At 39.0% G+C, this 16,150-nt stretch overlaps 1 protein-coding gene across 1 annotated transcript in view; it reads right to left on the bottom strand.

Moving 5' to 3' along the window:
• The window catches only part of tbc1d9 (TBC1 domain family, member 9 (with GRAM domain)), a 57,002-nt gene extending 44,191 nt beyond the window's left edge, over positions 1-12,811 (bottom strand). Inside the window, exon 1 of the mRNA XM_056247208.1 lies at positions 12,170-12,811. Coding sequence (XP_056103183.1) covers positions 12,170-12,290 — 121 coding nt within the window. The 5' untranslated portion in view covers positions 12,291-12,811. The remainder of the gene's footprint in view (positions 1-12,169) is intronic.
• Between the last annotated feature and the right edge of the window lie 3,339 nt (positions 12,812-16,150).

The raw sequence follows: 16,150 nt of genomic DNA on the forward strand, positions 1-16,150 counted from the left end.
CCCGCACAAACATGGTCTGCTGTAAATTTTATATTTATTATTGCAAAGAGATTTGTCTAGCTCTAAAACTCTGTTACACCATACAGTTTTTTTTTTTTGCTTATATTTATAAAATACAATTATCATGCATTTCCATTTCACACTAAGTAAAAATACAAAAAAAACAAAATAGCTGAAGTGTCAACCCGGTCGGTCAAATTCCTGAAGGATATAGTTTATCTATAGATACCTGTTGAGCCACTCGTGATCGACTAGTTATTATACCGCAAATTAGTTAAAATATCCCGTAATCTATCTAGAGCGAGCGTGCATGCGAGACAGATATTGTGCTCCAAACCGTGCGCGCGCATGGCAGAGAGGTCTGTTCCCTACAACCTAGAGTTTTTAAAAACATGGTTTTAAGTAAAGTGTGATTTGCCAGGGGGGATTGTGATTTCCTTCTGGTCTAAACATCCCTGCTTCTGCTGAATTATTTTAATCCCCACACCCCTCCCTCCACAGCTAATCAATGCTATATGCTACTTCACCAATATCAAATATATAAAATAGAGATATGCAACAGGCACGTTTAAACGACAAACAATAAAATCAAAACCAGCGTTTCAGTTGTTCATTAGTTCCAGTGGCCTTAATGCATGCACGGCTTTTCAAATTTCACAAAGCGTGTTGAGATTATTTTGAATGAAATATTGAAGTTTATAATTAAGTGTTTTGGCACACCACGCCGAGTGGCCCTATGCATTTTTCTAAAGTCGGGTTTTATTCTGGCATGGTGAGTTAGTGTTCGACAAACACGGCGGCGCGTTCATTTAGATTCATTTATTTTTGTCATTATTACAGCTAAAATAACTTAGTAGGCGACTCCGTAATTTTTTGGTCATACAGATAAGAGTAGAGTAGCATCGTTCAAAACTGTAAACTTGTATTCATATTAGGCTAACGACAAAAACAGTATAGGCTATCTGTCGTCTCTGTCTCCGGGAACTGCGCGTCACAAAAATGAACCGAAAGCCACTTCAGCTCAGTCACGATAAGAAATCGGCTATGTCTAAAGCCTTTAAATGTCTAAATATTTAGGCTAATAAATGTTATCTGATTATAGGCTAATCCATATGAAAACTAGAGGAACAGAGGATCTACTCAAACATGTAAGCGCTTCCCAATGAGAAAATGACAAGGGTGAAAATCTCGCTCTAATTAAATGTAGGCTAAATCGCCCTGAATTAAAATGTAAAAACAGATCAAATAATGTATTTGTCGAAATGTTGCGATATTGTTTCATTTAAGTTCATAATTGTTCTATAAATGTTATTTAATTTAGCAGCATTACCACGAAGCACCGTGTTTCGATATTTATTTGAATAATACAAAATCAAATAAAAACTTAATTCACAAATTGCATGCCTGGTTGTAAGGATCCAAAGATCCCTGTAGAATTTAATATTGAGTTGAACATTTTGTTCATGACAACAAATTAACAAGCGTTTTTTCAGATTATATTTAGTTTTGCTTGGAAAAAGCTGCCCCAAACCAGTTTTATTTCATCAATTATTGAAATAATGAAATATTTAGTAATAAACTTTTATGACAGAAATATCACTAGGCTACATGTAATTCCATTTAATTCCTTCATTATCAACACTGTCTAGAATAGCGATTTAAGTGTGAATTGCGACTTCTCTTTGTGTTAAGTCAGCCTCAGACTCCGATAGCCTGTGGGGGGTTGGAGGGACATTGCTGGACAAAGGTGTTAATGTTCCTCTTTCATATGGAGAGTGTCGGATAGCCAGCCTGATGAGCAGGCAAAATTATTGTAAGGATAAATCTGTGTCCAAATGTAGGCCCCATATTTTATATAAATTTATAATAGTAGTTTTAGTATATTATAAATATTGTAGTTTATTTATTGTAGCCTATTTAAAGTTTTTTTTCACACAAAATTTCAATTGAAGTTATTGTACGGTGAATTCAACAAGGTATGCTGTGTCTTTGAAGCAACAATTAAAGGCTAAATAATTTTTTCGTGATTTGTATGGCTGACACGCAGCGACATATACAGTAGTATTATCAGAGCGAGGGAGACTAAATAAACTTGTTAAAAAGAGATCCAGCGCGAGAGAGGCAAAGAGAAACGCATGTTTTTAATTTAAATATGTTTCTTTGGACAATTTTCGTTTTGTACTGTTTTAATTGTTTAATTTAGCTGTAATTTCTTTGGCAATACGAATTTAAAATGTCGCAAGAATAAGATTAGCCTAGTGTTTCTTATTTTGCATCGCAAAAGAAATAAACTCTAAACCGATGCAACCCTGTTTTAAATAAAAAAAAAAAAACTGTCCCGACACTTTATTTAAACCTTGAAATGTTCGAACTTGGTTTCAAACATAAGTAATTTTTGTGTTCTTTTACATTACACAATAATTTAGCAGACTAAAGACGAGCTTCTTCTTTTTCATTTTCTGATGCAATCGGCTGACAATCTTCCTTCATCAGTTTTTGTCATTTGTGCTGCGGCTGCGGTTCTACAGGAATGTAGCAAATTTATGTTGTAATGATAATCAAACAAAACTCTTGACTTTAAATAAGTAAACAGATATAAACAGTTACCTATTTAAGCATCAAGGTGGGAAAATATAAACGTAGGACAACATCGGTTAACAACATGTATGCTACATTGAGATTCGATCTCGGCTCGAATGAAGCTCCTCGAAGCTCGTGTCGTTGCGTTGATCACTGAGCTGTCTTCTGTATGCTGTTAAAGTTGTAAAGCCTCATTCATGTAGCCTAAATGTTTTTATTGCAATGTTTTATGTTGAAATGTTTTCATTATTTATTCAATTACATTTCAGTAGCCTAATTTCAGTATTGTGATTATGAATTATTTTAACTACATTTCACTTGTTGAATTCTTCTGCTACCAGCTTTCAATCGCTCTGAATCAGCACGGTGCGGCAGCAGATTACGCATTAGAGAGAATAAACCGGAATAAACAAACACTTTTCAGAGTCTATGATTGTAGCGCCTCTTAGCGGTAAAAGGCAGGAAATACACCACACATTTTACCGCCGCGTGGAACGGCTGATGTGGGCATTGTCATGGCTTGCCTCGACATTTGCGTTTGAATAGCGCGCGTCCTCCGTGGGCGTGTCAGATTAACGCGTAATGAAGTGTAATGAGCTGGGGAAAAAAATACTGACAGCACTCTCTTTTCATACAGATTGCATAAACTGAGAATATTTGTTTTTTATATAAATTACTTCATTTAAAAGAAGATAATTTAAGCTTCATAAAGAAAAACCTCTCGTGCCTGTGTGACAAGTAATCGCGGAGTTACAGTTAATCTTAGGACGCGTTTCAGAATGGACTTCACTGACAGAGAGAACGCAGAACTCGCATCATGTTTGTTTTTCTTTATTTGGTGAAAAGCACAACACTTTGTTTTTATTGTGAGTATCCACAAAAAAAATAGAAACTTAACAGGATCTAATGATGTACAACACTTATATGTAAGATCAAAATTAACCGAGTATTTTGAGTCTCTTTTACACTGATAAGAAAAAAAGCGAGACAATCGCGCCGGCGCGATAGCCGACCCCAGGGGGTTAAGGCATAAAAAAAATTCAAAGGAAATAACGTTTAAATATGACATTTCGGTGATCAAAGATGAGTTAAGGAATAGAATTATTAACTACAAGGGGACTTTAAATATATTTTAGTTTAATTTATTCATTAGTTTTTGCTCATTTTACATATAGTTTTAAGTTAAGGGATCATATGAAGATTATTTGTAAAATATTATGTTTCCATGTTAAGCTCACGAGCATGAGAGCGTTAAGACAGACATGTTATAGTATTGTACCTGCTTTAGGAGCAAATATGGTATTATAGTGGGCAAATGTGACTTATTTTCATGAATTAGTTCAAACTGTCTATTTCAATGAAGCGATTCATTTTAGCATTTCGCAGTAAAGATTTTCAATCTGCTTGGTTAGGATGGCTGTTTGGTCAAACTGATGGTTCCTTTGACTGAAGTGTCACATGATCCTTCAGAAATCATTGCTGCTCAAGAAACATTTCTTATGAATGTTGAAAACAGTTGTGCTGCTTCATATTTTTGTGGAAACTGATGCATTTTTTCCAGTATTCTTTAATGAATAGAAAGAACATACATAAATCCCACAGCAGATCTAGGCAGGTGGAGCTGGGGAGGTGGAGGGGTTTCAGAGATACTCTGATAGCGTACAGCACGACTAGCTTACAGCAAACAATGAACCATTATTAAAATCTCATTGGCTGCAGGATCAGCAGAAGCCAATTAGCTTGTGCCTTGCTGTTACGATGTAATTCGATGTAATTCGATTTTTTTTTTAAATAGAAATCTTTTGTAACATTGCAAATGTCTACAGTGTCACTTTGTGAAGTGCCTTAATGAATAAAAGGCCCCTAGGCGAGCCTGCAACCCTTGTTAACTGCTTTGACGACTCTACCCGAGGAGCATTAGCATTGCCGCAGGGCGAGACGGTGCTAGCATCGGTGTCAGAGCATCAGACACCACAAATAGAAACACCTGCAAAACCTGCAGATCAGAGCAGGAGCTTCTGGCTCTGGCAACCCAACCCGCTCTCTTTATCTCCAGCTCGCATTCTCGCTCTACGCTGAGAAGGTGGAAAAACAAAACCTACAACATTTCACAATCCAATGTGGATTGGACAGGTTCATGCCGTTGGAACACACACAAGCCAAAATGGGATTTGAGAGGTAGGAAAAAAGGCACGATTTCCATGAATAACAGATTAAAAAATGTGAAGGTGTAAAGAGAAAACCATACTTAAGTAAAAGCAGAGCTACCTTACAGCGATTTGATTTATAGCAAAACAATCAAGGTTGACACAACAGCCTCTTAAACGTCTACAAACACTCATCTCAGTTAAGCTCAAGTGCTCAAAATAGTCAAAGCATACATGCACTGGACGTGCCGTTTCTGCTGCAGAAAAAGTTAGGTGCCATGCAAAATGTAATGAGTAATTACTCAAATGTATTGGAGTAATGAGTACATATATTCAAAACTATAGTCAAGTAGAGAGTAAACATGGATAATGTAATTGATACTTAGGCAAAGTAGCCAAAAAGATAATTAGGTACAGTAACTAGGGCTGGGTATAGAGTTCGATAGGTTTTAGGCACCGACCGAATTGCCTTGAGACTATCGAGTATCAAAAAAATCTCTTGTCGTTCGGTACCAAATTTCGATACCTAAGTGTTTGGACAATGTCGGTGAGCCAATAAGCATGCAGCGTCATTGGCTGTGAGGCATGAAGGAAAAACACTAGTGTACGCCGGTTATGCCCAGAGGCGTGGCTCACACGTGAGGATGTAGTGTGTAAACGTCCCAACCCCCATCGATGGAAAAGATGTTGCGATGCCAACAGCGCACGATGCGATATTTGCGACAAGATAATGGCTGTCAACACGACAAATCTGATGAAGCACTTGACAAGAGCACAGGCTGGCATAAACGTACAAGCAGAAAGTTGCTCGTCTTCGACTGCAAGAAGAACTGCAGGGCGTTAGCCTGGGTTTCCCCATACCGCATTTTATTCACGCTGCTAGGCAGTCTGGATACCATGGACCAAATTTTCGCCTCAGCGAGGGGACCAATCACAGAACAGGGAGGGAGCAGCAAGACGATGAGGACGTCTATGCGACACACACTGAAACAGTTTGTTTATACCTATGGACCCAACATGGCAGCAGACGCGAAGTTAGCTTTCGATATTGTTCTAAGCAGTTTAGAACGCAAATAAATCTCTGACCCATCGTCTTCTTCCTCGTCTAATTTATTTCGCTCTACATTAGGGTTGCCACCTTCAATACAGAAAAATAAGGGACGTCTTATTATTTAGGGGGGGGGGGGGGGGGGGATCAATAGGAACAGATGCACTCAGTCTCTCTATATCACAACTCAAGTCATATTGTCATAGCTGAATACACAACTATGACGATAACAAACATAGGCCAACAAAGTTTGCAAGAGAAACCACAAAAAATAGGCATTTGGAGGAACTTGTGAGATGTGAACCTTTAACTTTAACTTATTAACTTATGAACTTATTAAATTAACAGATCCATAACTTATTAACTTTAAATTAAACAAATGCTTTCATACTCAAAAAAAGTATATTGGAAAAAAATATATATAGTGCCAAGAGACTTGCAAAGGATCTTCCATGAACATCATGAACATGATAACATCAGTGGCCCAGAAGTAGTAGTGTGCAGTATTGGAGCATGCCTACTTCCTTTTATAAGTGTACTTCTTGTCACTCCGTGCAGCACTGAGAAGCTGTTTGTCTTTCAAACAGATACAGTAAAACTCTGAACAGGACTGCTCAAAGTTGAGAGTGATCAAGAGCTCACTCTTTATGAGCTCCACAGAGCACCTGTTCCTGCTGTCACTCCATTTGTTGGACATTCCAGCCAAGTATTTTATTCCTCCCACTCTCGTCTGTACTTTTGCATCCGCTTTCGTTTCAGCGCTGGACGCGGGGGGGTATCTGGAGCAGCCTCCGCCATTCTTTCAAATCGACTCTCTGCCAAGAGACCCGCCCTCCTCTGACTCTGATTGGCCGTGAACCTGAAACAAACCAATGAATCCAACGATGGCAGCGACTCGCGAGTATTACCCAATCAGGGGCAGAATAGGACGAGTCTTCACAGAATGCCAGTGGGATGATTCGCATGAGATACTGCGTTGAAGACAACTCCGAAAATACGGGACAAACCCCGTCCCGTATTGATTCAAAACGGGACGCGCTATTTTATTCTCAAATACGGGACGATTCCGTATTTTAAGGGACGGGTGGCAACCCTACTCTACATACGTCATCTGGTCAATGTCAATGAGACGTGGTCTGACGTTAGCCAGGCTAGGAGGGCGTCACAAATAAAACAAAACTCAGCGTATAGGCTACTTGACTCACAGACATGAGAAATAGGCATATAGAAAGCGTGAAATGTTCAGGAGCCGGTATCGAAGTCAAAGTATCGGTATCAATATCGAAAATCTTTGAACGATACACAGCCCTTACAGTGCCTAATTACAAATTACTCCAATACTGGGAATAACATAGACTGATGATGATGAACCATGGATAATAAAACTGGGAATGTATATTAAGCAGGGGCGTAGGTTTGATTTTGAAATTGGTGGGGACGGGCCGGGGAAATCAATATATAAATATATTTTAAGTTTTGATCGAAATTATTGCTAGGGATATATCAGTGTGATTGGATATTGGTAGGGACACGTCCCAAGCATCCCTACTAAATTCTACGCCTCTGATATTAAGACAGAGATAACATTTATGTAGTCGTTTTTTGAAGTGAAGTCTTTGTGACTCTTGAATTTCCCAAACTTGAATGCGTGAATGGGGATCCACCAAAACAAATCTGGCTTCCCGTTTTTGCTCGAGCTCATGTGTGCAATAACACCCCCCTCCTCCAGAACACATGCCTTTCTGTTCCTGCTTTCATATGCTCGGATGAGCCACGGTTTCCTTGGTTGCGAAACAAGAGAGCAGAGATTTGAGAATACTGTAAGGATCACATGATCCATTCAGTTGTTTATTGAGCCTTCGTGCCCGGAGGCAACATTCAACACATTCTTTAATGAACCTTCTTCAGTTCAAGTATTTCAGGTTTCCCTGACAGGCAGAGATTAAACAACAGCCTTCATGAGTCAAATATGAATGCATCACATATTTCATGAAATAATTATTTAAATTTATTTTATAAAATCAACATTCCTTAAGTGTTACAGAAGCTAATTAATTTACAAATGCATTCAACATTCACCTTTAATGATTCAATTTCTTATTCCATTTCTATATAAGCATGAAATATTCTATTCTTGGATCATGAATATTAATTAAGCTGCATGTTTGGACAGTCCCAGAACTCCTGCCATAATTAATATTCTTGCACTATGGCTTAAATCCATACTGTTGCACAGTAGCAAAGTCATTAAACGTTTTATATTACGGTGCAATACCATAGATTTCATGCAAAATCACTTTAAACTCCATAATAAATATTAGCAACAGGATGTGAGGTCATACTCTAGGGTTTTTGTATTTTAATGACGAATTAAAAAAAGCAGGTAATAATAAACACTAATGTACACTGCCCATTTTGACAAATGTAGTAGGGCTTCACTACACAGCTTTTTACGATTATGCTTGCGTTCCCCTGTTCACATGTACATAAATCCTGGGAGCACAATTCAATCAGTGCTGTGTTTCTGATGTCTTGTTAGGACGTTTGGACGAGGAGTTGTGGGAGGAACATTTCATTGTTGTCTTTTCTCATTCTAAATATAGGATGTTCTGCTCTCAGTCGAATTCATTTCTGCTGAGAGAACAGCCTTTTCAGCACATGGACAAAATCCATATCCAGCATCAACCTGATACATACAACTGTATTGCATTGCATTAAAAAAACAAAGAGCTGTTGACTTCACCCGTATTTAACCACAGGAAAGGAGTTTGGCCTCCTACTGATGCCTGAAACCTTTGCATAATGGACTAAAACTCTGCTCTGATTGGTCAGATGACCCAGTCCGTTGTGATTGGTCAGATGACCCAGTCTGTTGTGACTGGTCTACTCCGATCTGATTGGTCAGATGACCCAGTCTGTTGTGATTGGTCTACTCCGCTCTGATTGGCCAGATGACCCAGTCTGTTGTGATTGGTCTACTCTGCTCTGATTGGCCAGATGACCCAGTCTGTTGTGACTGGTCTACTCCGCTCTGATTGGCCAGATGACCCAGTCTGTTGTGATTGGTCTACTCTGCTCTGATTGGCCAGATGACCCAGTCTGTTGTGACTGGTCTACTCCGCTCTGATTGGCCAGATGACCCAGTCTGTTGTGATTGGTCTACTCTGCTCTGATTGGTCAGATGACCCAGTCTGTTGTGATTGGTCTACTCTGCTCTGATTGGTCAGTCTGTTGTGATTGGTCTACTTTGCTCTGATTGGTCAGATGACCCAGTCTGTTGTGATTGGTCTACTCTGCTCTGATTGGTCAGTCTGTTGTGATTGGTCTACTCTGCTCTGATTGGTCAGATGGCTCAGTCTGTTGTGATTGGTCTACTCTGCTCTGATTGGTCAGATGACTCAGTCTGTTGTGATTGGTCTACTCTGCTCTGATTGGTCAGATGGCTCAGTCTGTTGTGATTGGCCTACTCTGCTCTGATTGGTCAGATGGCTCAGTCTGTTGCGATTGGCCTACTCTGCTCTGATTGGTCAGATGGCTCAGTCTGTTGCGATTGGCCTACTCTGCTCTGATTGGTCAGATGGCCCAAGTCTGTTGTGATTGGCCTACTCTGCTCTGATTGGTCAGATGACCCAGTCTGTTGTGATTGGTCTACTCTGCTCTGATCGGTCAGATGGCTCAGTCTGTTGTGATTGGCCTACTCTGCTCTGATTGGTCAGATGGCTCAGTCTGTTGTAATTGGTCTACTCTGCTCTGATTGGCCAGATGGCCCAGTCTGTTGTGATTGGTCTACTCTGCTCTGATTGGTCAGATGACCCAGTCTGTTGTGATTGGTCTACTCTGCTCTGATTGGTCAGTTGAGCCAGTCTGTTGTGATTGGTCTACTCTACTCTGATTGGTCAGATGACCCAGTCTGTTGTGATTGGTCTACTCTGCTCTGATTGGTCAGTTGAGCCAGTCTGTTGTGGTTGGTCTACCGCTTACAGCGCGTGTCGGTTTTACCATATAAATTCCAGCACAATTCATCATCCTTATAAAGTACACGCAAAGTGGATTCACAGCACAGAAAACAGTGTCTTTTCGACATCAACAACATGAACCAAACTCAGTCTCAGCAACAACTTCAGTGTTTGCCAAAGCAAACTCTGTTTTCAGACAGCCAATAAAGACCATAGGGAGGCATTATGTATATATATATACATATATACATAAACCAATTGATATACATTAAAAAGTACATACTATGTATATGTTATTAGGTAGAAATTGTTTTTTGTGACATTTAAAAAAAAAACATGTAATCACAAAAATGGAAAATCATATAACTTCATTGGTAATACAAAGTGTAAAAAATGAAGAACATTTAGTAATTGGAATCATGGAATTTAATTAATGTACTTTAAAATTATTCCATGCAGTTATTTAATATATTGCCACTCTTAGTTTCTGTATATATACCTTTTGTAAATGCACAGCTCCATCATTAAACTACAGTATGAGAAATATCTTGGGGGGAGGGGGGCCTCAAATATTATTTTTAAAGGTCAAAAAGTTTGAGAATCACTGCTTTAGAGGAGACACAAGTGGGAGAAAATTCTACTAAGGTTTAGGTAAGACCGAAGCAAACGTCTCCATGTGTTCTGCATGTAATCTTCCTGCTGTCAAGGAGAAAGAAGCGACTTCTCAGTTGTTGTTTTTTCTCATAAATGGAAGACGTAGGAGAAACTATGCTCTAAATGAAAATAATCAAAACAATAAGACTAATTATTTTGTCTTAAATCATCAACACAACTACATATAGTCTTCCACTTTTGCTCTGGTAAAAAGTCACGTTTAAATAAAATTCACAAGATATTTGGTCCGTTTGACGTATGCAAACATACCAAATACATACATGTATTTTTTTCCCCTAATGCTTTTCTTTGGCCAATCGCCGGCTACCCAAGACTCTCCGGGTCAGTCAGCTGGGCCGTGCCAGGCTCACTGACTCTCACTGGCAACTGGCACACAGCTCACACGTTTATGTAACAATGACATCATCTTTCCTCGCTAGAGTACGCTTTGTGTCTGTCTTTTCTCACCGACAGACACAAAGAGGTAGACGCACAAATACCAGCAACGTTTCGGCTCTTACAATATTTGATCTCTGCTATCATCCACACCAAGTTTTATCCGTAAACACCTTGTTTTTCAAGACCTCCCCTCAAGGCTCCAGCATGATATCTGTCGATCAGAGATAAAGAGGCTGACAGAGAGCGCCACTCATACCTGTCCACCTATAAATACAGGCCAGGTCAGCAGGTGAGATCAATAAAACACATTTCACAACCCCAAACCAGATCAGCTTTCTGTCCAGGGACAGTGATAATAAACTGAACCATACTGAGCCTGTTTGGCCACTATTCTCTTACTAGAAGGACTTTAGTGGGTCATTAGATGGATATATCAGCCATACCGATTAATAAACCAATATTTGGTCATTCTGATATTATCAAAGCAATTGAGTTTGTGGAACAGTACTAAAATCTACTGAAATTGAAATGAATGCTAAATTAAGCATATTTTTTCACCCAGCCAAACGTATCAGCCATTGAAAAAAACGGGTCAACCACTGGTTATTAAAGCATCCAACAAAAACAATACTAAGATGCATTTATATGGTGCTTGACTCCATCTGATACATTTTACAACATAACATCTCTGCATGGGCTGTTTACAGAGATGGAAATAATATGATTATGAGGCTTTTTAGATCCACATGGGTCTATTTTGGCCAATAAGCACAACCATACATCAATAGCACACACTAAATATAAGGAAAACTTGATTCTGATTGCTCAGCCCAGTATCAGCAGTCTGAATAATAACTGTTGTCAAGAGGAACACTGTATAACTGGCTGGAAACATACTTTCTTGCCCTGTTCAATGAATATTCAAATCAATCAATATTTCATGTTAATTCAAAATCTAACTTGAATATTTTCAAAGCATTAGAGGTTTGAAAAATTAAAGATACTGGATCACAAGGATCAGCAAGTTTTGCACAAACCTATCCATGTCATTACAGCAAAAGGTAGACATTCTAAATATGAAAAATTAATGCTAATATTTCAAAATTAGGCTGATGATACAATTGGTAATAAAAAAAGAATGCACTACATTGGGAAAATACCATGTACACTTATATACACAACAAACAAATAAATATATTGCACATATATAATCACAACTGACCACACAGGTAAACGCGCACGTGCGTCTCCATTCACGCGACGCGACCAAACCAGCACGCGTCCACGTGACTGTACAGACATGAATGAAACACACCTGTGCATAAGCGGTCGTCATAAATAACACGAGCATGTGTAAGCAAATTATTCAGTAATCATGGCTTTACCCGCGAGTCCTCCTCCGCCGTCTCCATGGCCCTTTCGCTTCTGCAGGATGAAATACGGATTCGCTCTCTCTGTCATCCATAACGCGCTGGCCAACAGCACCTCATCAGGGTTCACCCACATCTTCAGCTCGAGTTCCTCACGAGGACATTAACAAATCTTATATTCGTGGTCCAGAATTGAGTCGCGGTCCAAAAGCTTATCCAAGCGTCTAATCGCGCACCCGATACAGCCAAGCGACGCGCTTCGAAGATCCGACGGCGGTGTATAGCGAAATACTACGCTGTCAGTAAGCTACAAAACTTAGTGTGTCGAGCAGAGCGATAAATATTAAAATATGTACATTTAAAAAGGTATAAAATCCTCCTGGAGCTCCACAAGACGCGCGCGCGCACCTCACACTACACAAATAATAACACCATGAACATCTTTTCCTAAAGGACGACAACGACTTTAACGCCTAGCAGAGCCCTTGAAAAGCAGAACTAGTGTATTCCGCTGATTAATAGTGAAAGACAAATATATTTTAAGCGTTTACACGAGCTAATGAAGCCCGCAAAATAAACAATGCCAAACATCTCAGCCGTGTTTTATTGATGCTCAACTCACTAGCGCCACTGCAGCAGCGTGGACGGCGGCGCGCGCTCAGCCTGCGTCATGGGCAGGCCATTGTGACGTGGTGATTGTGGGCGGAAAGCACATTTGCTCATAAAAAAAAAAAAAAAAAAATGACAGCTTATCTTGACTAAAACAAAATACAAAATAACATTTAAGGATTCTTATATGAGCTCAAAATGAGTCCAACTAAGGTATCGCTATCAATACTGTAATACAAATAAATAATAGCCAAATGAATACATGAAAAAAAAAAAAAAAGAATTTCAAACAGAATATATAACTCATTATTAGAATTTATTTATTTTGCATGTATTTATTTTGGCTACTATTTATTTATTTTATAACATTAGGCCTGTATTATACACTTAATTTCATCTTTGGTTGGTTCAGTTAATAAAACCATCAATAAACAAATAATGTAATGTACACAGTATAAACACAGTGTTGGGATGATCATTAATCATGTGTGTGTGTGTATATATTACGTATATATATATATATATATATACATATATATATATATATATATATATTATGTGCACACACACACATAAACACATTTTGTAGATTATTTATCAGTCCTGTCAAATGGATTAATCGTGATTAATTGTATATATTATTTATATACAATATATATATATATATATATATATATATATACAATTTTAATAGTGCTGTCAGATGGATTAATCACATCTAACATAAAGTATATATATATATATATATATATATATATATATAGGCCTATTCTAAATGTGTTTGTTATATAGGCCTAGCATTTCCTTGGTTCAATTAATAAAACCATCATGACACAAATATGAATGTCTGAGAGTCTGGGTCAGGGTTCTCTCAGTCAACTCCTGTGCTTGATTATCAAAATATTGTCAAAAACAGAATAATGATGTCATGAATTTTCAATTGATATTTTACAACAAAAGGACACTAATTCTATTTTTGCAATTGACTTTAAACCGGTTGGGTGAAGGTAAAACGGTAAACCCTCATTCTACACAAATAGGTCAAGTAAATAAAACACTGGCTGATGTTTGCATGAGGTGTTTCCCCGTCGGGTGGGTTTACATGTACGTGATACGATCTGAAGAGTATTTTTCCACGTGGCTAACCGCTGTGTCATTTAGGTTTAACACCCCTGCTCGACATGACAGGTGGGACAGCTTGAAGTTCAAAAGGATGAAGCAAAACAACCGCATTAACAACCACAACGACAGGAAAACAGAGGTGCAAGCAGCATCAAGCATCTATTACTGAGCTTCTGCTGGTGTGGTGGTTCATCAGCCGCTAGTGGCTGAGAGACATCAAGCTCTTTTCTTAGCCAAACCACAGCAAGAAAACAATCAACAAACAAGCTTGCGTTGGCGGCTCTGAAGAGGCTGAGAAGGAAAGTGCTGTGAACTTGGAATAAGTGTCAGCAAAATAAACCTTCACTTGGCATTGTGCTATCTTGCTTAGATTAGCTTATTAGCTTAAAGCTAAGAAAACATTTTGAATGAATCATCATGTGACAGCAGAATGTTGCGGTTGGCCAATCAGAAACAAGTATTCCAGAGAGCAGTGTAATAAATTAAAGTCGGAATGAAACAGAAGTTGCGATAGTCTTTTCTTACCTATTGTGACGTAAATCCGAGTGAAACGGCTTCTCAAACAAGAACAAATGTTGGGATTTGGGATTTTGTCCATGGGGAATTGATTGGATGGTTGTGGTTTGCTATTGGTGGATCTCATGTGAGTGACAGGTTGCTCCACCCTCACGCCAGTAAACGCATCATCAGAGAAGAGATGATGCTATGAGAGGAAAGGGAAGTCATTTTGACTAAAGATTGAGGGCACATGAATAAAAAAAAATATGAAGGCCCGCACAATTGGCCCAACGGCGGTTTCCAATAGTCCAGCTGAAGGTTTCCCGCGCGTTTGGTGTTTTTAGTGTGGCAAAGTAATTTTATTAATTAAACTTTTATCTGAGAGGTTGAGGTTCACACTATTTAGATTAGTCAAACAACACTTCGTTGCTCTAAATGGAAAAGCCATTTTTAGCCTCTACAGTCTGAGTATACATGATGACTAATGCAGATGTGTTAGTCGGATCTCTAAAACATCAGTCGTGTGCTCCTCTAACTTGTCCTTTTAGTCCGTTACTAACCTGAGCGTAGATTTGTGGTGTCATGGACTTCACTTCATTTACTAGAGTTAATCAGAATAAATTCAATTTTAACAATGTATTAATGTATCATGCCAATTACCCATTCAAAACATCAAATGGATCTGGCTGTCGCCCTGAGGCTTTTCTTTAAAGGAACACTCCGACTTTTTGGGACTTTGGCCTATTCACCTTATCCCCCAGAGTTAGATAAGTCCATACATACCTTTTTCATCTCCGTGCGTGCTATAAGTCTGTTTGACGCACCCACCGCTAGCCTAGCTTAGCACAAAGACTGGATGTAAATGGTTGCAGCTAGCATACTAATCCAAATAAGTGACAAAATAGCGCAAACATTTTCCTATTTACATGTTGTGATTTGTATAGTCACTGAGTGTACAAAAAACAAAGTCACATGAGACACAGACATATTTTAACCGTATAAATACTGGGAACTATATTCTCTGAAGGCGAAGCACTGCTACTTGGGCGGAGTGATAACCGCAGCACCTGAGACGCGCCGTGGTGAGGAGCAGAGAGTTCGTTCAGAGTTTGGGTACCGTCTCAGGGGCTGCGGTTATCACTCCGCCCAAGTAGCAGTGCTTCGCCTTCAGAGAATATAGTTCCCAGTATTTATACGGATAAAATATGTCTGTGTCTCATGTGACTTTGTTTTTTGTACACTCTGTGACTATACAAATCACAACATGTAAATAGGAAAATGTTTGCGCTATTTTGTCACTTATTTGGATTAGTATGCTAGCTGCAACCATTTACATCCAGTCTTTGTGCTAAGCTAGGCTAGCGGTGGGTGCGTCAAACAGACTTATAGCACGCACGGAGATGAAAAAGGTATGTATGGACTTATCTAACTCTGGGGGATAAGGTGAATAGGCTAAAGTCCCAAAAAGTCGGAGTGTTCCTTTAAGACCAAGACAAAACATCCTCCAAATGGAGACATGGGAATTTGCATTAATCAAGGTGCCAGATCTGGGTAGTTTACACCTTCCTGAGGACAGAAGGTAATCTGCATGAAAGACCCTGGGAGAGGTCACACACCCACCACAGTAAGCAAAGTCTCTAAACTCTGAAAACCTTTATTACCTTTTGGTTTACTTCTGTGGAGATGAGACTGTTGTACCAGAGACATTTCAAATGATACCAAACATGTTTAGTGTCGTATGGTAATTGTTCGCATTAAGTTAACCGT

The sequence above is a fragment of the Rhinichthys klamathensis genome, unplaced genomic scaffold (assembly GCF_029890125.1).
Source record: "Rhinichthys klamathensis goyatoka isolate OS25496 unplaced genomic scaffold, OSU_Roscu_1.1 h1tg000044l_1, whole genome shotgun sequence".
Lineage (NCBI taxonomy): Eukaryota > Metazoa > Chordata > Actinopteri > Cypriniformes > Leuciscidae > Rhinichthys > Rhinichthys klamathensis.